This window comes from Macrobrachium nipponense, chromosome 16 (genome assembly GCF_015104395.2).
Source record: "Macrobrachium nipponense isolate FS-2020 chromosome 16, ASM1510439v2, whole genome shotgun sequence".
NCBI classification, from domain to species: Eukaryota; Metazoa; Arthropoda; class Malacostraca; order Decapoda; family Palaemonidae; genus Macrobrachium; species Macrobrachium nipponense.
This window is the reverse complement of record NC_087209.1, coordinates 28138418-28162140: the sequence shown is the minus strand read 5'-3', so window position 1 is coordinate 28162140 and position 23723 is coordinate 28138418. Positions and strand designations below refer to the sequence as shown.

Here is a 23723-nt window from a genome sequence, read left to right as displayed (position 1 = left end):
TCACAAAACGCAAATTTCTTAGTTTGGTCTCAACGATTTTTGATCCACTAGGATTCCTTTGTCCAGTAATCATAAGGGGTAAAATCCTTATTCAAGCTGCTTGGAGGACTAATGTCTCCTGGAATGATCCATTAGGTGAAGAATTTTTAAGTAGTTGGATGGAATTATATGAAGAGTTCAAGGCACTTAGTGAATTTTCAGTACCTCGCAAAGTTGCAACTCAAGGGAGTAAACTATGTTTTGCACATATTTTTGTGACAGCTCGACCAAAGCTTCTGGTTGTGCAGCCTATTTGGTAGGATGGAGAAAGTAAATCTTTGTTTATGGCAAAAAGCTAAGGTTGCTCCCCTTAAAACGAAAACTCTTCCACATTTGGAACTGACATCAATTTGGTTAGGAACTAAATTAGCCAACTACATTCACAAAAATTTCAAGCGATATTAATATTTCAAAAACTGTGATTTGGTCTGATAATGAGGCTGCTATTCAATGGGTCAGAAATGATAATTGCAAAAATACTTATGTCAAGAACAGGGTGGCTGAGATCACAGAAAGTGTCCAGCCAGTTATCCAAATATTTCATGTATCTACTGGAAAAAATCCTGCTGACTTAGTGACTCGTGGAGTTGAAGTTAAAGACTTAGTGTCAAATTCTTTATGGTTTAAAGGTCCTTCTTGGCTACCATGTGAAAGTTTGTGGCCAAGTCAAAAGGATGAAGTTGTAGTTTATGAGATAACAGCGGAGAGACAAATTGATCCAGTTAAGGTTGAATGTTTGTTTGAAGTTAGAGAATGTTCTTCTCTGGAGAAGATTTTCATGATAACGAAATATGTATTTCAGTTTCTGAAAAAATTGCTACTCAAGATATCACCAAATCGAGTATCAAAGATAACTTTACCAGATTCAGCAGTTTATTGGCCGAGATATTATCAACTTACTAAGTTTAAAGAAACTTTTTCTTGGCTGTTTTATTCTGTGAATCCTGATCCTATTGAATTTAAGAGCTTGTATGATCTTTTGCAGAAACCACATAGCTTGTCTGTTGAATGTTTTGATTTGATTAAGGACTCAGGTCTGTATTTTGATCCATCCATTGGACTGATGAGGTCAAGAGGTCGCCTCCAGCATGCTGGGATTGCTGTGAATTCCAAATACCCTGTACTAGTTCCACCGGGAGAACATTTAACTAACCTTTTCATTTTAGAGGCACATAGGTATAATTTACATGGAGTACAGGAAACTCTTGCTACTATTCGTCGACAACTTTGGATTCCCAAGGGAAGGCAAGCAGTACGCAAAGATTAGAAATGTTTTTTGTTCTCTGTAGGAAAGTTGAAGGTAAACCCTGTGTTTACCCTGGTCCCCTTCTTTACCTTTACATAGAGTTTTTTTTGAACAGACCATTTGAGAATGTAGGTGTTGATTATTCTGAGCCTATTGTCATTACAAAGACTGAAGATAATGAGCCAAGGAAGGTTTACATCTGCTTGTTTGCTTGTACAGCTACAAGAGCAGTTCACCTAGATGTGGCTTTAGATATGACAGCAGAATCTTTCTTATTAATTTTTCGTCGGTTTTGTGGCACCTAGTCTGTTCCCAAACAAATAATTTCAGATAATGGGACAAACTTTAAAGCAACTGCCAAGTTTCTTGAGGAAATATGTAGTGATCCTCAATTACGAGAATATTTTAGTAATCGTGGTATTGTTTGGAAATTCATCGCTCCCAGAGCACCTTGGCAAGGTGGCTTCTACGAGAGGATGATTAAGGTTGTTAAGAATTGTTTGCTAAAGGTTCTTGTATCATAAGAGAGTAGTTTAGATGAACTTCAGACTGTGGTTGTAGAGATTCAATCTCGTGTTAATAATAGACCGCTCACTTATATCAACAGTGATAGGATGTCTCCAGAACCCTAGTCACCTTCAAATCTCCTATATGGCAGATCGATTGAAGCTATGCCACTAGTAGTTTTAGAGGATGAATCTGATTCTACTTACATGGACCACGATCAATTGAATAAGCAATTTTCCTTAATGTCTTGTATCATTTCCAAGTTTGAGAAGGTCTGGAAGAATGAATATATAATTTCCTTAAGAGAACGTCATTATGGTTCTGATAGAGCTAGGGAATTGAATAATCTTAAAGTTGGGGATGTTGTTTTGGTCAAAGTTGAATCTCCAAGAAGTGAGTGGCCTTTAGGTAGAATTGTTGAACTTCGACCTGATTCAGAAGGAGTCGTACGTTCTGTAGATGTGTACTGCAAAGTTCATGTCAGTACACGAACAGTTAAAAAGCTTTTACCTTTAGAGGTTAGTGAACCAGTGAATGAGGAACTTATAGGTAATCTTCATGATAATGTTCTGAAATGCCTCATCCCCCTGGTCAAATGATTGAAACACGTCCTCAACGTGCTAGCAAAACTAGAGCTACACTAGAGAGGAGAGAGCTCATAAAACAAGGAGCTCTGTAAGTTAAGTTTAATTCTTATGTGAGAAATCACCCTTTTTTTGTTGCTTAATTTATTTTTTGGCTTGGCCCGAGAATGTCATAAAATGACACATTTAATTTTCATTTCCATTAAAAGAAAAGGTGTTAATTTCTTTATCATTAACTTTACTTTAGATTTTGTGATTTACTAATTAATGATTATTAATTATTTTTAATTATGTGATATTTTTTCGGCCATATTTCACAAATGCGACAAGAGTTTCTCTCCACTTTTTTTCCCGCCTTAATGTTGGGGCAATGTGCTGCTCTCCAGATTACTGTGCACACATGACAATTAAGGGGATGTTCTTTGATCCCATTCTGTATTAGTTGTACTTTCTAATTGAGTGTACTTATCTTCCTGAAGACGACGAACCAGCTAAGTATCTTATATAAGTTAATTTGCATGTTAGGCTAAATGTGTATAGAGGTTATATAAGAATGCTAGGTTAGTTACCAGCGAGATTTAAGGTAAACATAAGTTGATTTCTGGTTTGTAATAAAAATCCAGTGCCTAAAATTCCTACCGTTGTTGCCTTCTAAAGAGAAAATTGTGCTGTGGACCATTTTGAGCAATCGCAGGACATAATTTCACCACATTGTTATTTGTCGCACAAAAATAAGTTTATGACAATACTTTCAACAATATTTAAATTTTCCTTGTTTAAATAAAGAATTTTGTGTAGAAAAGATCTGAAATTTGTATTCTTACTTGGGTACAGAATCGTAGGTTCAAGGGTTTATTCTGCTTTAATGGGGCTGTAGACCTACTGTACCTACACCAGGCTGTATACCATTAGAATATGAAAGATGCTGTGTATGCAACATAGTTACTGTTTACCTTTGTAAACTTGTGTTGCATAACTTGAATAATTGCTTTACATGTCTCTGGGATTATTATGCCCCAAGGAACGACTTGTACGTGTAAGTGAAGTGTGTTCAGCAACCCCTTGTACAGCCAGTTACAAATGCGGTGTCGCCCCGCCAGGCCTGGCTCGGTGAGATCATGCCCTTCTTGCCCTAAAAGTGGCCCAACTTCCAACAACCAGTACATAGTTAGAATGGTTCGAAAGGGAGGAGGAGGGAAATTACGGTAATCACACAAAGAAGTGTAATATTGAATGAAATATATATATGGACAGAGAGAGGGAGCTTCTATTCCTGTTTAGTTGTTAACCTGACGGATATACTTGAGACCTTCTGCATTAAGAAACATGTTATCATATATTTTTTGGAAAATAATAATGAAATCTTATCACATCGTATTGTTTTTAAGCGTTATCACATTTTCTAAATAAAAATGCCTTAAATATTTTTGTAACTGACTATTCATATTAATATTATTCAGACGAAAATATCCTTTTTAATTATCCTATAAGCAACTCTCTCTCTCTCTCTTATTCTGTCCTCCGTCTTATATCACCTAGATGGACGATTTAAATAATGGTAGATGTTTGTTATTTGGATGTGGCGAATGATCACAAAACCGTAAATGGCTACTCTACCAACTTGTGCTAAGCTGTATCTATTTTTGCCCTAGATTGACTGGACTATAATTACCTGTATTACCAATAATATTCGTATCTGGTCACAAAGATCTTACACACCAGGTTTTGTAGCCGTGGGTTGTATAAGTCATTAAAGCATCAATTTTGCAAGATATTATTTTATTGATTAATCTGTGCTAAGTACACATTACTGGATATACTAATCCAGTACTACAGGATTTGTATTTATGGCGTAACTTAGTTGAGTTACCAGCATTTGAGTATGATGGGCCACTTGGTTCCACCCCTCACAACCATCCAGACTATTAATAGAAAGCACTTCAATTTGCTATCTTATGTTATAGAATATTTATCATATTTCCGAAACTCTTTGTGAAAATAAATGATGTGAAATGAAATGCAGTGAAATGTGTCCATCGGTGCATTAATATCATGATGGTGGGGTATAAATTATGTAGGTGTTCAAAACTGTATAACATATTTAGTCTCAAATTATTTTGGGACAGTCTTTAAACCTGGTCAGATCAGTCAAGTCTCAGCAAACCATGCCCTGCCACCCCTTGCCCGCTGGCTCATGCTTGCTCACTCACTCCACCTTTTCTCGTGGCTTCAGCGGTAACGTCCAACACTCTTTGTTTGTGTTCCCCCTCCAAGCTATTCAAGAAACCCACCACTTTCGATATCTCCTGTTCATTAGCCTTTTACATAGCCATGTTTTTATTTTTTGTAATAAAACAATTGTAAACATTTGGAAACTAAATGGCGTATGAAATTCTGTCATACGAGTATTATTTTACCTTCCAAAAAAACATCCATCAGAACAATCTCATAATAACTGTAAGATGTTGAAATCCCGAACATGAGGTGCGGCGATAGAAGGATATTTATAACAAGGTGGGGTTAAAGGTGATGGAGGACAGGTGACATTAGGTGACCTTAATTAAAGTCTTGACGGGTATGCTTATCAACATTTATAAGGTAATGATAGTAATACTTGTACTGATAACAGTTAATATCAATGATTTTAAGTCGCCATCACGACTGGCACATAGCGTTATAGGGTCACTGAGATTCTTTGTATATCTGGTTAATGTCTGTATAACTATCGTTTACATTATGAATCCTGGTTTTCACATGAGGTAACTTGCCACACAGCCATGGACGAGCTGTATATAACGCCAGTGGTCTTGACAGTCGTGTTTGCAGCCTTTGAGGTATATGCTCAACAGAGATGCCTTTGTTTGCTGCCGCCATCCCTGCAAACGTTGACATAGATAAGTATATAGTACATAGATTATAGTATGCTATATGCCAGGCGTGATGGCAACTTGGAATCATTGATATTAACTGCTAAAGGTATTACTATCATTACCTTATAAATGTTGATAAGCAAACCTGTCAAGACTTATATTAATGTCACCCAATGTCATCTGTCCCTATCACCTTTAACCCCCACCTTGTTATATATATCCTTCTATCCCCGCACCTCCTCATGATAGGGATTTCAATGTCTTACAGTTATTATGAAATTGTTCTGATGGATGCTTTTTGGAAGGTAAAATAATACTCAGATGACAGTATTTCATACGTCATTATATTTTCCAAATGTTTACAATTGTTTTATTACAAAAAATAAAAACATGACTATGTAAATGGCTAATGAACAGGAGATATCGAAGGTGGTGGGTTTCTTGAATAGCTTGGAGGGGGAACAAGGTGTGTTGGATATTAGCCGTTGAAGCCACGAATAGAGGCGGAGGGAGTGAGCAAGCGTGAGCCGGAGGGTGGGGGGTGGGGATGGTGGTGGGGTAGGGGACGGTTAGCTAAGACGTGACTGATCTGACCAGGTCTAAAGACTATCACCAAATAATTAGAGACACTAAATAATATGTTAATAGAATAAGGTTTTGCAACACCTACTTACTTTATACCTCACCATCATTTTGCTAATGCACCGATGCACACATTTCACTGCATTTCATTTCATGTCATTTATTTTCACAAAGTTTCGGAAATAATATAATAAATATTTTATAATATAAGAAATAGAGCAAATTGAAATACTTTCTATAAGTAGCCTAGATGGTTGCGAGGGGCAGAGCCAAGAGGCCCATTACACTCAAATACTGGTAACTGAACTAAGTTATGTCATAAATACAAATCCTGCAGTACTAGATTAGCATATCCAGTAATGTGTTCTTGGCATAGATTAATTAATAAAATAATATCCTTGTAAAGCTGATGCTTTGATGACTTATACAACCCACGGCTACAAAACCTGGTGTGTAACATCTTTGTGACCAGATTCGAATATTATTGGTAATATACGGTTAACTTTAATAGTCCAGTCAATCTAGGGCAAAAATATATAAACGGCTTAGCACAAGTTGGTTAGGAGTAGCCATTTACGGTTTTTTGATCCCTGGCCACATCCAAATAACATATCAAACATCTACCATTATTTAAATAATCAATCCAGGTGATATAAGACGGAGGAGAGAGAGAGAGAGAGAGAGAGAGAGAGAGAGAGAGAGAGAGAGAGAATACGGTTGCTTATAGGATAATTAAAAAGGATATTTTCGTCTGATTAATATTATTATGAATAGTCAGTTCCAAAAATATTTAAGGCATTTTACTTAGAAAATGTGATAACGATTAAAAACTGTATGATGTAATAAGATCTCATAATAATTATTTTCCAAAAAATATATGATAACATGTTCCTTAGAGAAGGTCTCAAGTATATCCGTCAGGTTAATAACTAAACAGGAATAAAAGCTCTCTCTCTCTGTCCATATACATTTCATTCAATATTGCACTTCTTTGCGTGATTACCGTAATTTCCCTCCTCCTCCCTTTCGAACCATTCTAACTATGTACTGGTTGTTTGAACGTGGGCCACTTTCAGGGCAAAAAGGGCATGATCTCACCGAGCCAGGCCTGGCGGGGCGACACCGCTTTTGTAACTGGCTGTACAATGATTTTGGTTCCGTGTGCGTTTTTTTTTTTTCCTATTGTATGTAATAATTCCATGTCGGTCTGTTCCACCAGGTAATCGAACCAGTCACCAGGGTAAAGTTTCAATTAATTAAATAAACAATTGTGAGATAATTCATTTCATTTCTTCAACCATAGTTCAATTCTGGCTCTCCTTTTTCGCTGGGGGTTTCTAGTTTCAGCTGCAATAGCGGTCGGTCTATAGCGTCATCACTGAGCGGAACGGCTATGTCCTCACTCTACCAGGTTTCGGCAAACGGAAGTGAATCTGAAAATTCTGAACGTCTATGGGCAACACAGATGCCAGACAGAACGGAACCTGATCCGCCGGTAGTAACGTCTATGAGGCCCTTTATAGCCTAGTAACCAAAAATTCATTTAAGCCAAGACCTTTTTTTAACGCTCAGCCAAATTTTGTATTAACTAGTAATTGTAAAATTTAAAAATGCTGTAACGTTGCAATCATATTCCTGACTGGAGCTCAATGTTCATGGCAATTTTTCAGAAATCGTCCAATTTGACTTGACTGAGTCGAAACACACCTAAGCCCAGGGAACAGGCTTATCCCGAGCCAATACGTATACTAGGCCTAACCAAGTTTGGTTAATCTTCCAAGTTTTTTTTATTAACATTTACAGGTACTAGGTCACCTTTTGTGAGTAATTTTGTGTTTGGGCTATGCTCACCATAATAATTAAGTCAGGTTACTTTCTTTCGAGGAAGCTTTAAAGTAAACCAATCTCAGGCTACCTAGGATACGAACCTTGGCAACAGTAGGCCTAGGCCTAAGCATAGAATGGTTATTACACTTTCCCCATTAAATCAAAGTTAGCCTATGACAAAGTTTGGCTATTAGAATACTAAACCCTACGATCTAAAAGTAATTTACACCTAAAGGATATCATACTCGCCAATTTACTCACCTGTTAATATTTAGAAACAACTGATCCCGCATGTGATAAGCAGAACTAATAGCTCACAGCACTAATATTCACCGAGTTTCAGTCTGAAATTTCTAGTTTATCGAACTGAATACTACTTAAGATCCCCAAACCGTGACGGACGATTAACTATGGCGTCGGAAAAGCTGCCTGGCAAGTGGCAACTGTTACTGTCCCTATGGCTCAAAAATCGCTCAATTGTTTTGATATCGAAAGATGATCAGAGCCAAAGTACTACCGTATTCAACACATAAAAATCTAAATTCTGGAGCTGTATTTTTTTCTAATATGTCATATTCAAAACAATAATGCTACTACATACAAGTTAGACTGTAACGGTCTTCCTTTAGTCATTTAGAATATCATACGGCCGCCAGCGAATTTAGTCCACGACCGTAGTCGGTACTCTAGTCCCCTCCACAGTGATTGTCACCAAGAGCCGAGACTGATTAGGGCCGAATTTTTAAACTACCACCTTCCCTGTTCGATGAACTTAGTAGTATTTTGTCTTCATCCATACTTCTGTGACCAATGGCTGTTTGAGCACCATCGTATATTTCCTTTGTCAAGCATGCCTAACCCTATAGTGACTGCTTATTTTTCAGCCAATAGCACAGAACAAATAATTGAAATACATTGTCAGAGTTCTCAACATTTTCATTTTATCCCTTTATTACATTCTTACAATTAATTTTTTGTATAGGTAGTACTATTAATTATTAAAAGAAAAAAAATACTCTATATTGAATAAGGGTCAATGTATGCATTGAGCAATTATATGTTAATTCTATGAGAATCAAGAATGTTAATTTAGTGATGTGGTTATGTTATGGATTTATTATTATTCTATAGCAGCACTCACTTAGAGAGAGGGGGTGAATTATTAAAACATTGCCTATATTCTAACAACCTCCTTCAGGGTTAACACAAGTTATCCTAGTACGTAGCTTTACTCGAGTCTTGAGATCACAAATAATTAACAGTCAGTAAGTCAGCCCATGTATGACGTTTCAGCTCTTACCTTTCATCTTGAATCTTTTCATGTTCAGGTGACTGACTAGAGGAACTATTTCTTGAAAACTGTATTCAAAGATATGTTGTAAATGGAGACAGCAATAAAGCACAATTCAGAGGCTAAAGCAGTTTCCCATTTTTCCAGGCATTCCAGGACCCCATCCTTTGATGACAACGGCCATACCACATCGAAAGCACCGCTTCTCTTATCCTTTGATATCAGTAGCAGTTATGGCAGTCATTGCCATTACTGTGGCTCACCTGTGAAACCATGGGGAGGATAAGAGATCGAAGTTGAATTCTTCCAGGCTAATCATTTGGTAATGTGCAACAAGGGTATACTTACCTTTAATTTAGGTTTACAAGAGCATTGCTTGATGAGGTGTTGTCATTCAGCAGGCTATGATTAATCCAGGATGCAATAAGGCTGTTGCAAGATTTGTTGTACCTTGTGGGCTTAGCCAAAGGTCTTTCATCAGTGGCCAAAGGTCTACAGTTAGCACCACTTTCACCAGAACCTCCTGACCTTTTACATTAACATCCAGTGCAGGCTCTTCAGATGTAATTCTCAGGAAAAATGGGTTTCAAATAAGTCAAGGGAAGAGCTTCCCGCAATCAAACATTTTCCAATGAAATTTTTTCATATGACTTTGTTTCCAAATGATCACTAATCTTGTCTCGACGAAGTTGGTTTTCATTAAAAACCAATAAAAATCTTGTATACTTTCCCTAAGGAATAAACTTCACTGAAGGATCTCATCTTGCTGATGGTTATAATAGGCTTTGTACCATCCAAAAATATAGCAAAGATTGAAAGTCAATAGGCTTCTATTTTTCATGTTTTTGTAAATATCTTTCCATGAAGCAAGAGGAATGGAATATAGAGTTTGGGCCAAAGGACGAGCACTGGAACCTATGAGGTCATTCAGCACTGGAAAGGAAATTGAGAATTGGAAGGTTTGAAAGGTTTAAAAGTAGGAAAACCTAGTAGTTACACTATGAAATAATTATTAGGAGACAGTGGATAGCAAGATGGAAGAAAGATAAAATGAATGGAAGTACAGTAAAAGGAATGAAAGGTGTTGCAGCTAGGGGCCGAAGGGGCGCTGCAGAGAGCCCTTAGTAATGCCAACAGTGCATCCCGTGAAGTGTACTGATGGCACTAACCCACTACAGGGATGAAGCAAGAAATAAATTAATGCCACTGTATGTGCTACCATCCTCCTTGGACTTCAATGTTAAAGAAAAATAGAGAGATTCCTGGGACCAACTTGAGCATATTTTAAGAAATAAGGTGGTCTCATCCCATATATCTCTTAATTCTTTCTTGCCATCAGTGCATCCAATTTAGGCTGGCTTCAAGAGCTCCATGGCATTTTGTATTCTGATTAATATGACAGCATATGCAGTAAATGAAAGAGACATACAGAAGTTCAATAAGAGACTAAATTTCTTCCAGTAAAGCTTCACAACTTTGCTACCAAAATCTGTATTCTTGGAGTGACCATGGGGTAGCCCCTTTGATTTGCTGTTGAAGCTGGCAGCTAAACCAGATTTTAGCAGTGAAGCTTGATGATGACTAGTCTTTACAGTACTTCACCATTACTATAGTCAGTGTTCATGATACATAGTTATAAACAACTGTTTAATCAAGCCATGTATCATTCTTTATTATGAAAATTTCCATTCCTTTTTTTTAAAAGTACATTCTATGTATTCATTCTTGATGTGCTTTTAAGAATGCCTCATCTATTCTCCAACTTCTTACTTTAGATGTTATGCAGATTTCATATCTTCACAATAGTCCCTATGAATTCAAGCCATAATCACTTAAGGGATGAAAAGAAATATTGAGTTTAGAAGACCAAGCACTGGGACCTATGAAGTCATTCAGTGCTGAAAGAGAAATTGACAGTAAAAGGTTTGAAAGGTGTAACAGGAAGAAAACCCCAATTGCACCATGAAATAATTGTTATGAGAGGGTGGAAAGTAAGATGGAAGAAAGATATGTATGAAGATACAATAAAGGAAATGAAAGGGGTTGCAGCTACTGACCAAAGAGACGCTGCAAAGAACCTATAGTAATGCCTAAAGTGCACCCTGTGAGGTGCACTGATGGCACTACCGCCCTACGGGGATAATCCCACAAGACAGAAGTTGTTGCTATACAGGTACAGTACCAGCTTTAACAAGATAAAGCTGTAATTCTAAACTAAAGTATCCACTCTTAAATGAGATTGGAAAATAAAAATAAAGCAAAGCTAATGAAATTGGATAAGAGAGATCAAATGGAATGAATGTAAAGGCAAAGGCAAAAAGTAACACAGTTAGCACTATATAACCATTGCAAGAAACCTTTAGTACAATCTTCATGATGCTACAAAAAGCACACTAGATGGTATCCCCTAATGTGGGTCAACTGGTTAAAAATGATCAAAGCTTTTAATCCAAAAATTCCTTCCCAACTTTTGTTTCACAGATATAAACCAGTGCAAGGCAAGCGTTCACGTCTTCCACTCCTCCGTCTGCCGAGCTTTGCATTGATCATAAGCTAGAAAGGTATTTAAAATACAGTTATCAATAAATATACTGTTAAGTACTTTCTTAACCTATATTTTCAAAGGGTATTAAAAGGCAACATTTTAAAAGATTTCAAACTGTATTTACTAACATACAACAGGTTTTCCACATCTGCTTTTACATGACTCCATTAACAGCTCCTCAGAGTGCTATATAGTATTATCTGTATCATCTTGAAAAGAGAAAATTTATTAAAGACTATGTACACAGTTTCACTGATGCATTCCATATCCATCAGCATTTCATAAAAAGACTAACTCTAAACCAAACAATATGAAAAAGTTTGTATGGATGATGTGATTATTTACAGGCCACCAGATGGCAGTGTGACAGTGGAGGACCCACACTTACATTAAGGCTTTGGTTTTACAGGGTTAAATACCACGTCATTGAGACTAGTGAATTGTTAATGATAATAAAACAGCACAAAAAGTTCTAATACCATATTTTACCTATTCTTTGAGTTCAGTCTACAGAGTATTAAAATTAAAAAATGTAAGTGGTTCACAACCAGAAGAACCATATAACACAAACTTAAAACTATTCAAGTTTATTCTTTTGTAACATATTAAGTAGCATAACACTGCCTGTCAAGAAATGAAATAACTGAAGTGTAACAGATAACTAACATTTACAAAGGTTACTGCATACAATCTGAAGATAACTGTCAATCTGAATATAACTAGTACATACTCAATCTGACTTAAGATATTCATTATGATGTGCTAAGTTGTTGAAAAATTCTTTGAGCTCATAACAATCTCATCCTTCATTGAGTACTGTATTTCCTGATGATTATTCACATAAATTTGAAACTCCTTCAGTATTAAACACATTTAATAGACATGAAACAGCCATTGGCATTGAGTGACATGAAGACATGCAACACTGCACAAGATAGCTATAAGAAGCCAGTACATAAGTTTTGATGTATTTTGTGTAAAATGGTATACAAAATGTAAATGTTCAGTGTACAGTATCATCATCATTATTCTGCTACATGAACAGCTTGAACAGAGAACATTACAGAACTCTACAACAGTACGTACGTACATAAAACCAGAGATCCAAGGTGAGTAATGTTTCAAAGTGAAATCAAAATGCACATTATAGATAAAAATATTACCTAAAAATGCAATAAATGATAAAAAATTTCCTAGAACATGAACTATAATGGGAAATATATTAAAACCGATGACCAAATGCCTCGATAATAAAAAACAGAAATGCAAATTATGTACCATTTCAAATTAACACGGCAAACAATATGACCAAAATAAATCCTACAGCTGTACTAAGAGAGCTAAATCCACACTGTTCAAATACAGATACAAAATGTAATCTACTAACACAAACAGGATCTATAAACTACTTTACTATCCACTTCTTATTACTTATGTACATGGGGTGAAGAATAAAATTTGCTCCAACTTTTTTCATTGATTTCCTTTGGAAGTTACAAAATATCTGAAATTGTGGACTAATTCAAGACAGATAGTTGAACTTGAAAGTCAAGAGGAGACTTGGTTGATTTACTCAGTGATTACATAATATTGCAGGTGAGCCAGTCGCTGACCCATTTTCAACTACATAACAAGTGAGTCAAGATCTGCAACTTTCCTATAGCTGACCAAAATATAACTGTCAGTAAGTAGACAAATTTCATTTACAGTACTATGAATAACTGCATCAAATTACTGCATTGAATTACTACATTAAAGTATATGCACCCTTATACTCTTGGTCATAAATGCAAATTTCCTTTGTGATGAGAAACAGCATTATCAGAAGAGCAGTTTACTCTCACAAAATAACCCTCCAGGCATTGTCCAAAATAAAATATGATAGTGCATACATTTGAACAAATGACTGAAGTACATTTTACATTTTCTTTTTGAGCATCTTCTTACCTAACAAAATTAGGTTAATTGAAAAAAAAAATCACTTTGTAAAATATTACTTTCCATCACCAGATCTTGATTTTTCTGGCTACCAACACATGTGGTCATAATATTTTGTATGGAACATTAGAGATAATAACGATGGTTAGAAAGCTCGTTTTCCCTGGCAGGTCTGCACTCATACTCTGTTGCAAAAGTTAACTATACATTTGTACAGTTAAAAGAATATCTGATATGTTTGTACTTGTGTTTGACTGTTGATTTGAAGTTACTGACTCTAAAGCAACGTCTTGAAACTGAATCAGTGAAGAAGATACTATGCTATTACTGCTGAATGTTGACAGAACATATCAATCATATGAATACACTAATATATCGTTGTAATGGTTAAATTTATCTACTTATATATTTACAAGAGAGTAATTCCCATCATTTAAATAAATCTAGATTCTCAAAAATTTAACTGAAAACATTCTAGAAGTTTACCTTTGAGGAAAAAAATCACTTATTATACTCAAATCTTGTAAGAAAATGCCATGTTATAAATGGGACATTAAAAATATAGTTGCAATAACTAGCACTGTCGAATTAGTCCCCTGATTACCATTTATCAACAAAATCCTATCTGTAACTGCCCATTATATCAAATTCCCTGTGGCTTGACTATCTTTCACTGATATGAAACTGTATTCTAAGCTATATACACAGTATATATGATGCAGTGCATTACAGACCACCCTGCACAGGAATCATATTATGTACTGATAATTAACTTATGATAAAATTTAAATGGTACTGAAATAAAGTAAATGGTAATGGTAGTAATTTGTACTGTGGCAGCCAATAATTTTAGATATATGCTACAGAATAGAGATATCACCAATGCATGACATAATAGGAATTAAACACACAATAAAATCAAATATCTTGAATGACAGACATCTCTAAACTGAATTTTGCAACTGTATGGAGAGACTTCATTGTTGAACTAACTTAGAAAGTACTGAGAAGAAACAAAACTTAATCAAGTTTGTCTTGCACCACAGGTAAGAAAATAAAACCAAATTCAATAAAAACTAAATCATTATGAATGGACCATATTAATAATCTTCAGCCACAAAGACTTAATGTGATGTCACATGTTCAAGTGACATCAACTTCACTGAACTTGTATGACTTCAGTTATGAACCAATACTGAAAAATATACTGGCTACATGGTGCAAAATTTGCAGATGTGAAGATGGAAAATGTGCTTATGTGACACTGTCTGAACACTGTGTAATGATGGTAACCTCTGACATAATTAAAAATATCCTTGAAACCAACATACACTAGGAGTACACAGTTACTTTGTTCACAAAGCAAACACTTTCTTAAATTTAGAAATACTGTAGAGTCTACCTAAATAACTGATCTCAATACAGTACAATCACTCGTTAATAACGGGTGTACTGATACCACAATTTACTAATATCAAATCCTGTTCATACTGTACAGTACGTATCATTTTTAGTGATTCACTTCGTCCATTACCTACCAAATAATTTGGTGTACTTTAATAAAATAAAAATAAAATTGGGAACTCTAAGTTTTGTGAGATATTGAAAAATGAGGCAAAAATACAAAACAGGGAAGTAAAAATCACCTTCGAACCAACAACAGTGCAAAAGTATAAATATGGAAATTTAAAGAAATTTACAACTCAAAATACACATTATTACATACTACTTTCAATTCTCTATTTTGCAACACTATAATATCCAATATGGAATTTGCATCTAGAAGACAAAGTCAAATTTTTAATATACATACATTTTTTTAAAATTTGAACACCTTAATACAAAATGATGAGGCAGAGATGAGAATCAATCGCTAATAATCAGTTATCCAAATTCAAATTTAAAAAATTGCATAAAATAAACTTCAGTGATGCAAGTCTGTGAGTATGTATTATCAAGTTGCACTGAAGTACTAAAAAAAGAAAAAAAAAAAAAAAAAAAAACATTCTCAAATATGAACATGACCATTGACATCTTGCCGATTTTAAGTTCAAATTTTGGGCTGGGTATTACCAGGCAAATATAAAAATTACTATTGTATACTTCCAAGGTCTCTTGATGCTACTTCATAATAATGACAGAGGTTTTCAACTTAAACTGTGAGGATATTGTCCAAAACTCTGTCAGTTACATCATTGCTACTACAGTATTTTCATTAAATACTAATAAAATGATTATCATGAAAATGAACGGATCTGGGGAGCTTCTTTTATATTTGATTGCCTCAACAGTAACATTACACAATTTGAAAGAAAATATCACTGTTCTGTCTGAACAAATGTGAGAAGATAAACTTGATAGATAATGACTTCGATTCTTATAAAAGAGATCTACTCTCAATTGAATAACTATAGCTTAGGCCACATGCATGTTGTATTGGATCCTTTCCATCCTTTAACAACATTTATCAGATTCCTCAGTAAAAATCTTAAGTCAATTGCCAAGTAGCCTACTAAATGGATGAATACTCAGATTTCAGCAAACCCATTAGGGTCACTCCTATATAAAAACAATATGCATTTCATTTTATATGCACCCAACCTGACTTATATACAGAGGGCTCCTTTACTGTCTTTATCACACACACATACTTACACACATACTTAAATAGCAAAACACAGCATACATTTAAGGGTAAGAGGTATGAATCACATGATGAAATGTTCAAATAGCTACTGCAATTTGAAGCCCACTCCTCATTCACTGCAAATTGAAGTCCATTTTTCAGTCCGAAAGTTTTCTTCTACATAATGCTTATTGTGTTAAACTGAGAGCAAAGTCTTTATTTGCTTTGGTGTATTATCATCATTCAGATGCATGGTCGTGTACCTGTTGAAACAAATTGAATAATTTAGATTTCACTTAGCAATTGCTGTATGAAAATAAACAAACTACATGACCACAAAGTGGTACATCTGCCATTAGTAACTACAGAATACAGTAACAGAAGATAAAACTTTACGATACAGCATAATTGGCAAATGCTTAAAAATCACCTGATGAAATTACTGAAAACCATTAGTCATTTTCTACAGGAATTGAACAATCTTATCTAAAGTGCATTTCTGATGGACACTACCTTGCTATAAGTTTCACAAAGGTGCAACAACAGTATGAAGACCAGAGATCAGTAGGATACCTCCTCTGCACATGACAGCTGAAGAATGTTGGAAATTTATCTCTAGCTTCATTCACAAATGCAATCAACTTCTGACAATAACAACAGTCTTTTGTAGTGATACTTCAGCCCCATCTGCATTGATATTCATCTCCTTTTCATCTACTTCTTCACTCCCATCTTATGTAGATGATGTCCAGTTCTTTGGACCTTAGAAGGTGCCTCATTTGTCTGGGTAAAGCTACCTTATATTAATTTAGCATAACCAGATTTTATTCCTGCAACAATGGCTGGTAAACTTTATGGAAACCATTCCTAAAGAGGAAAGAAACAATTGCCCTTGGACACTGAAATCTTGTTTGGTGGAGATGTAAATATTAAAGTTAGTGATATTCCCCAAGTAGCTTCCAGCATTAGAGAAGACATAGGACAAAAAAACTTTGTGATCTTGACTGACTAAAGTAAGAACCAGTAATAGGATGGACTACAGCATATTTGATTTTCTTCTTACCCGAGACTCAAGTACGTACAGACTGGGATATCAATGAAAAATGACAAATTTTCTAAGACTGTATTTTTCATAGCTACAAACCTGAGGTCTTAACAATAGGATAATTTCTAGTGCCTAGCTGGATCCAGTCAAAAAGCAGATGAAAGCAAGGAATCTTGCGATATCTGGCAACGCATGCGTAGATCGGGTGAAGAGTGGTCAAACGCCGATCAACTACTCCAGTCTTTCCCAACTCAGGATGACTTAACAAATAGAGGGGTGGCTAGAGGTGGGCAGTATAACGTTAAGACCTCAGGTTTGTAGCTATGAAAAATACAAATTGTCTTAGAAAATTTGTCATTTGTTCATACGCGAATTAACCGTCTGTCTTAACAATAGGATAGACTCATACTTGGAGGGAGGTATAAGACATCCTAGACCGGCTAGGGGCCTACCCGCCAGTCCAGCTCTCAAAAGAAATAGTTCTTGGAGAGGGACTGAAGCCCGTTGAGAAGCTAGATACACTAATATCTGACCACTCAGAACCTGAGTGACGTACGATATATGGGGTAACCATTGTATAGGGAACCAAAGAGAAACTTTGACTGTCCAATAACAAACCGAGAAACTAGGGTTTGTAGTACTCCCGACTCCTCCTTGCCCAGGAGCGGAGCCTATGCTACTAAATAGTGGGTAAGATATTGTATATCGCATGACCACACTACCAGTATGACTACCTCACTCACCTGTATCAGACCAGTCCAGCAAATGATGTGTCAATTCCTTAAACTGCCCGAAGGAAGAAGGAAAGATACAAGAGAAAGAAGGAGACCAGCCAACTCACTCATTCTCTCATCCACACAATCATCTTAGGTAAGATACAAAGGTGCCCCGTTAAGGGCAACTATGAGTCACACAACCTGTTGGGCAGCCACCACAGGACCCAGGAAAAATGTGTCCATAGATCTGTGGGCAACATCCTTAGGATAGAAGGAGGTGAACGTGGACTGGCGTAACCAAGTACCAGTGCTCAGCACTATGTACAGCCAAGTTCTTTTTGAAAGCCAGAGAGGGACCAATACCCCTAAAGTCAGGTGTTCTAGCCTGCACAGACGTGGTGATGGAATCATCAAGAGTCAAGTATGCCTGTCTGATGGCTTCCCATATCCAAAAAGAGATAGTATTCTTAGACACCACTTTCTTTGTACGGCCTGTACTAACAAAAAGTCTGCGGCAGCCTGGTCTAAGGTGCTGAGTCCTTTTAAGATAGCAACGGCGGGCCCGGACAGGGCACAACAAAAGCTCTTGAGCATCACCACCCACAAAGTCAGTCAGTGATGGAATGGAAAACGAAGCGAACCTGTCATCATGCACCGAGGGATTTTGGGTCTTGGCCACGAATTCCGGGACAAATTCGAAGGACACTGACTTCCAACCCCTGGTGTGCTTCACCTCATAACTCAGACCGTGGAGCTCTCCTACCCTTCTGGAAGATGCCAAAGCCAAAAGGAAAACTGTCTTGAGCGTCAGGTTCCTGTCAGATGAGCGACGCAAGGGATCATATGGACTCTTAGGTAAGCTCTTAAGCACCAAGGAAATATCCCTCAAGTCTATCAACAGCATGAAGTCGCCTTCCCTCACGGCTGCCAACACCGAGCGCGGGGTCTCCATCTTGAACCGTGTCTTCCTGATGAAGCGATTCAAGGTAGATAAGTCGATCACAGGCCTCCATCCTCCCGACGCCTTGGGCACCAAGAAGATGTGACTGTAAAACCCCGGGGACGGACGCACTACTTCCTCTATCGCATCCTTGTCCAGCATTTTCTGCACTTCCTCCCGAAGAGCCAAGAACTTCAGAGAATCTGGAGGATACGTTTTCCTGAGCTGCGGCTTGTCCGACAAAGGAGGAGAGAAGTCGAATGGCAACAGGTATCCCACCTGAAGGACATCTACCACCCACTTCTCCGCCCTGTAACTCTGCCACTTGGCCCAATGGCCAGCCAGGCACCCCCCACCCCTGTGGCGCAGGGGAGGGAGAGGCGCCCAACCTACCGACGGCCCCCTTGACCTCTGCCCTTGGTTTAAAGGAACGAGAGCAAAAGGGGCGTAGATCTTAAGACTTGGGCTGTGTCGAACAGGAAGGCCCTGCCAAACTCGAGGTCCTCGATGGCCTACCAGGCGACGATCTCCTCGACTGCTGCTGGACCGGGGGAGGAGGAGGAGGGGCCAGACATCTCCAAGGGCGGGACTGATTTAGACACGGCTTGGTGCACCAGTCGGTCCTTGGTGTCAGCCCGGCGTCGGTCTATCGCATTTTCGAGATCTATCCGTGGGAACAAGAATTGCGACTCCAACAGATCACCGTTCCTTAAGGCTAGCAAAGACTCGGTGTTGAGCGACCTCTCCATCCTAGACAAAGCCGCGTCCCTCTTAACCAGAAGAAGATTAGCCCATAAATTGGCACTGAGGTGAGCCAAATAAGAAAACGCCTTGCCCCCGGACTGCAATAGACTGGCAGGCGAGGTGGCACTCACCAACCCCTCAGGGGACCTGTCAGAAGCTATCTTGGCAATCACCACAGACCAGAGGTCCAGCCATGAAACCGTCTGCAACATGGAGGCTGCCGTAGATTCCAAAGCTAAGGCAGCTTGTGGAGACAAGGACAGAGCCACTGACCTCACCTGTTCCAAAGTCAAACCCGGCTTCAGGCGAATGACGTCTGGGTTAAGGTGGCGTGACAACAAAAACGCAGAGCTCGTAGCATAGTACTTCCTATGTCTTGTGAGAGGTGTGGGTAGTAGTTTGGTAGTCTCTCTAGAGTGAAGTGAACCGTCCCAGTCAGAAACAGAGGCGTTAACCTTCTGCAAGACCAACTGAACGTGCCCCGACAACGGCAGCTGAAGAGATGATTTGGGGTCCTGAGTAGCTCCCACCAAGGCTTCCAAGCAAGGAGGAGTGTAAGACGACTGAGCCTGAGTCCTACTTTCCAAATTGTTGAACCCACGAATGAGATCAACAACTTCCGAAAAGGAAGACAGAAACTCCTGAGTGTCTCCCTCCTCCTGCTCTGGCACCGGTGACCGACGACGAGAAGGAGGGTTAGCAGCCAAACAGTCCGAAACCCCTACTAACCTATCTGAGCTGGGTACAAGTGTCAGCCTCCGAGACGGACCCACTGTACCACTAGGTGACTCCGGATGTCCATGAATGGTCACGGGCGTGCCGGCCGTACGCATGTGAGATGGGGGGGAAACTCGAGCACTCGAGATTGACAGAGAATCCCTTATAGTCGAATTCTCAGAAGCACCAGTAAGAGAGGCAGGCAAACACTCCGGCTGCACCAACTCTGTGCTCACTACCTTCGACCTCTTGACAGGCGCCTTCAGATCTTTACAGCGACGAATAGGCCTTGGAGAAGAAGGAGCACTAACATCACGTACATGGGCAGTGGAGGCTGCAACACGCTCGCGATGTGCAAGGACGTTAGTGGGGGGTGGGGTGGTTGCACGTTTGAGATTCGGCAGTGAAGCAACCCCTGCAGAACACACACCACTAACACTGCCCGAAACCACAGCACTCTCGGGCACACGTCCGCGTTGCTCCTCCCTCGACGGCGAAGGAAGGGCAAAGTCCTTAGCCTTCCAATGCTTAATATGCCGACGAGGCGTAGAGGGGGAAGAGAGAGAGGAAGACAGCACTAGCTTCTTATGTGCACTCTCCTCGGAAGGTGGGGACGAAGCAACGCATTTCCTACAAGTCCTCCCAACCGATAAGGCAGCCAACTTCACATCCAATACAGAATCCAGCCTCTGAAGCACTGCCTGGCTTATGACCTCAGACTGATCCGAAGACAAGGGAGGGAGATGTTGCGAACTGGGCGCCAGTGATGACGTCGCGGCTAAGCGAGGTGGATCAGAGGCGACTGGGAGATACGTCATCGATGAGAGTGACGTCACTAGCGGTGGTGAAGTCACTGCTTCCCCTCTGTGTGAGGGGGAAAGAGACGCCACTGGCGGAGGAATACACAAAGATGGACCCCGTGACGTCATCAACGGGGCTGACGCCGCAGCGTCACTCCGATACAAAGCGGCGACAGACACTGGCGGAGCAATACAAGATGGTCGACTGCTCCTACCCACGAAGACGAGGCCGGGGGAAGGGGGGATGGCCTGGCTGGACCGGGAGCCTCCACAAAATGCGCTAGCAAACAACCCCCAAGGACGGGGTACCCCCTAGCCCAAGCGTCTTCCAAATCGCCGCCATTTTGGACGCCTCCTACTCTGGAAGAAGAAAATTATGAAAAACCTCACCCTTCTCGGGAACCGAAAAAACTCCCGAGGAAGAGGGGGCTACATTACAAAAAATACCCTGGCGACCTCCCGATACTTTCATCGACGAATCAATGTAAGAAAAGGAAGGAGATACAGGGACAACGCTACTATGGGGGTTGACTACTGCCGAAGGCGAAACATCGGGAATAGGAGCAAAGCCCTCCCAAGTAGGAAGAGTGGAGACTCTCCGATGTTCCCTCTTACCATAAAACTTCCTCCACTGCTCCTTAGGCCATGCCCGGCATTCCGTACAAGGATTCGTAATTGTACAAAAATTCGAACGACACCTACTGCATGTGATGTGAGGGTCCGTCGCTGTCGAAGCCAAAAAATGAGAACACGGAAACCCTTGAACTCTGGGGCACATACACTGATGCCGAGAAGGAGCAGAAGCAGCCATAATACCAGGTAAAAGCACACACACACACATACTAAGAGAAACGAAACGGGCAATGAACCGGGAAAAGGCCAAGAGAGGAAAACACAACTCTCGCCCAGGCGGTTAAGAAAAGACTGGTGTAGTTGATTGGCGTTTGACCACTCTTCACCCGATCTACGCATGCGTTGCCAGATATCACAAGATTCCTTGCTTTCGTCTGCTTTTTAACCGGATTCAGCTAGGCGCTAGAAATTATCCTATTGTTAAGACTGAGGGTTTGTTCGCATATGAACAAGAAGGAAATACAAACTCCTAAGGTTTAGGAGAAAAACAGAGGTAGAAATTTTTTTGGAGTCAACAATTCATGTAGAAGGGAAAAGCAATTGAGAATGATATCTTGAGAGCCCTAGAGGTCTCTACAAAGGGTTTCATGTAGACATTTCCTACAGCTCTTAATGAATGGGAAAGATCCCAACCTCCTTTTCAAGTTACAGAAAAGAGTATTGATGTGATATGATAGCCTTTACATCGTGAAATGAAAAATGCTGTTTTGACATGGTGGAAATTAATAGCTTTTCTCAATTCTCTTAATCCTACCTGCAGATGGTGCTTCACAAAGAGAGGGTAGAATAAGACTGCAAGATGTTACTGTAATTTCTTGATCATGACTGAGAAGACTGAATGAAAGGAAAGCAAGACATGCAAGTAGTCTACAACATGAGTAGAGCATCTATTTTGAGAGCTTGCTTGCATAGGAACAGGAATGAAGTTTCAGTGTGAAATAAGTGTATGTATCATGTGACTTGAGGTGGATATTAGTTTTGTTGGTAATGGTCATTCTGACCCTTTGAGATTCCTGGGTTTCTGAAATTTGTCAATGGCAAGTCACACTGTGATCACTTATGTTTATGGCAATATTTTTCTGTGGTGCTTGGTCTAAAAATACTTTTCATGGTATACATAATACTGATCATAGTGTCACTCAGAAGCTGACTATACATACTTTCTCATAGCCTATTAAAAATTACAAACTACAAAAAATAAAGATCAAAATGAGCTGGTTACCCAAATTTTTTTACTGATGTCATTTTTAGATAGTATCAGAATTTCACACAGACACTTGCAGGACAGCAGATGATGTCATCACATTTTAAAAGGGTTAAAAGCCATACTTACCATATAAGCCATCTAAACTAAAATGTTCACAGCTAGGTACCAGAATTTCTAACTTAGTCCATAACTGGCAAGATTCTTGAAAAATGATTGGCATCTTAATAAATGCACCTCATCAGTTGCCCATCATCTAATAAAATTTTGCCCCAAAAGTTGACAACCAACTGCAGAGAGCTTTGCACAGATTCTTTAAAAATGCTAGTCAATAAGACTAAAGGGCTTTCATAAAGCAAACCACTTTTTTAATGCTCAGATTATGCTGCACTGACAAGTCCCCTAACAATGTCATATTGTAATAACTTTTAAGCTTGAACTAAAGGAACACGTTACTACATCAAATTTGTTTGAAATTTTAAATTTAAAAGAAACCTGAGCTCTGCATCACTGCAGAAGGAGGTCAAATCAGTACCATCTAATCCACTGCTTTTCTACTTTTGCATGGTCTAACCTGTTAGAATCAGCAGGATAATTTTCATGTAAAGCAAATTACGCATTGGTATTTTCATAAGATAGTTGTCATTAGTGAATCCACATTACTAATTCAGTTACACCATAACATCTGTATCATTTGTTTGAAATTCCTCTTAAAAACTATAAATGCAGCTCTACAGTAGTCTGGCCATGCTATTATTAACAAAAGCACTAAACATTTTTAAATTGCAGTTTTTTTCAAATGAACTTTCATTAGTCCTGTATTAAACCTTAATTCTACTTTCATTTTCAAGGGAACAACTTTTTACTTC

The 23723-nt window shown here is 38.6% G+C and overlaps 1 protein-coding gene across 1 annotated transcript in view; it reads right to left on the bottom strand.

Annotated features, from left to right (window-relative positions):
• Nucleotides 1–13127: 13127 nt before the first annotated feature.
• Nucleotides 13128–23723, bottom strand: part of LOC135195622 (CYFIP-related Rac1 interactor B-like) — a 263429-nt gene continuing 252833 nt past the window's right edge. Inside the window, exon 10 of the mRNA XM_064221967.1 lies at nucleotides 13128–16318. Within this exon, the coding sequence (XP_064078037.1) occupies nucleotides 16252–16318 (67 nt within the window). The 3' untranslated portion in view covers nucleotides 13128–16251. The remainder of the gene's footprint in view (nucleotides 16319–23723) is intronic.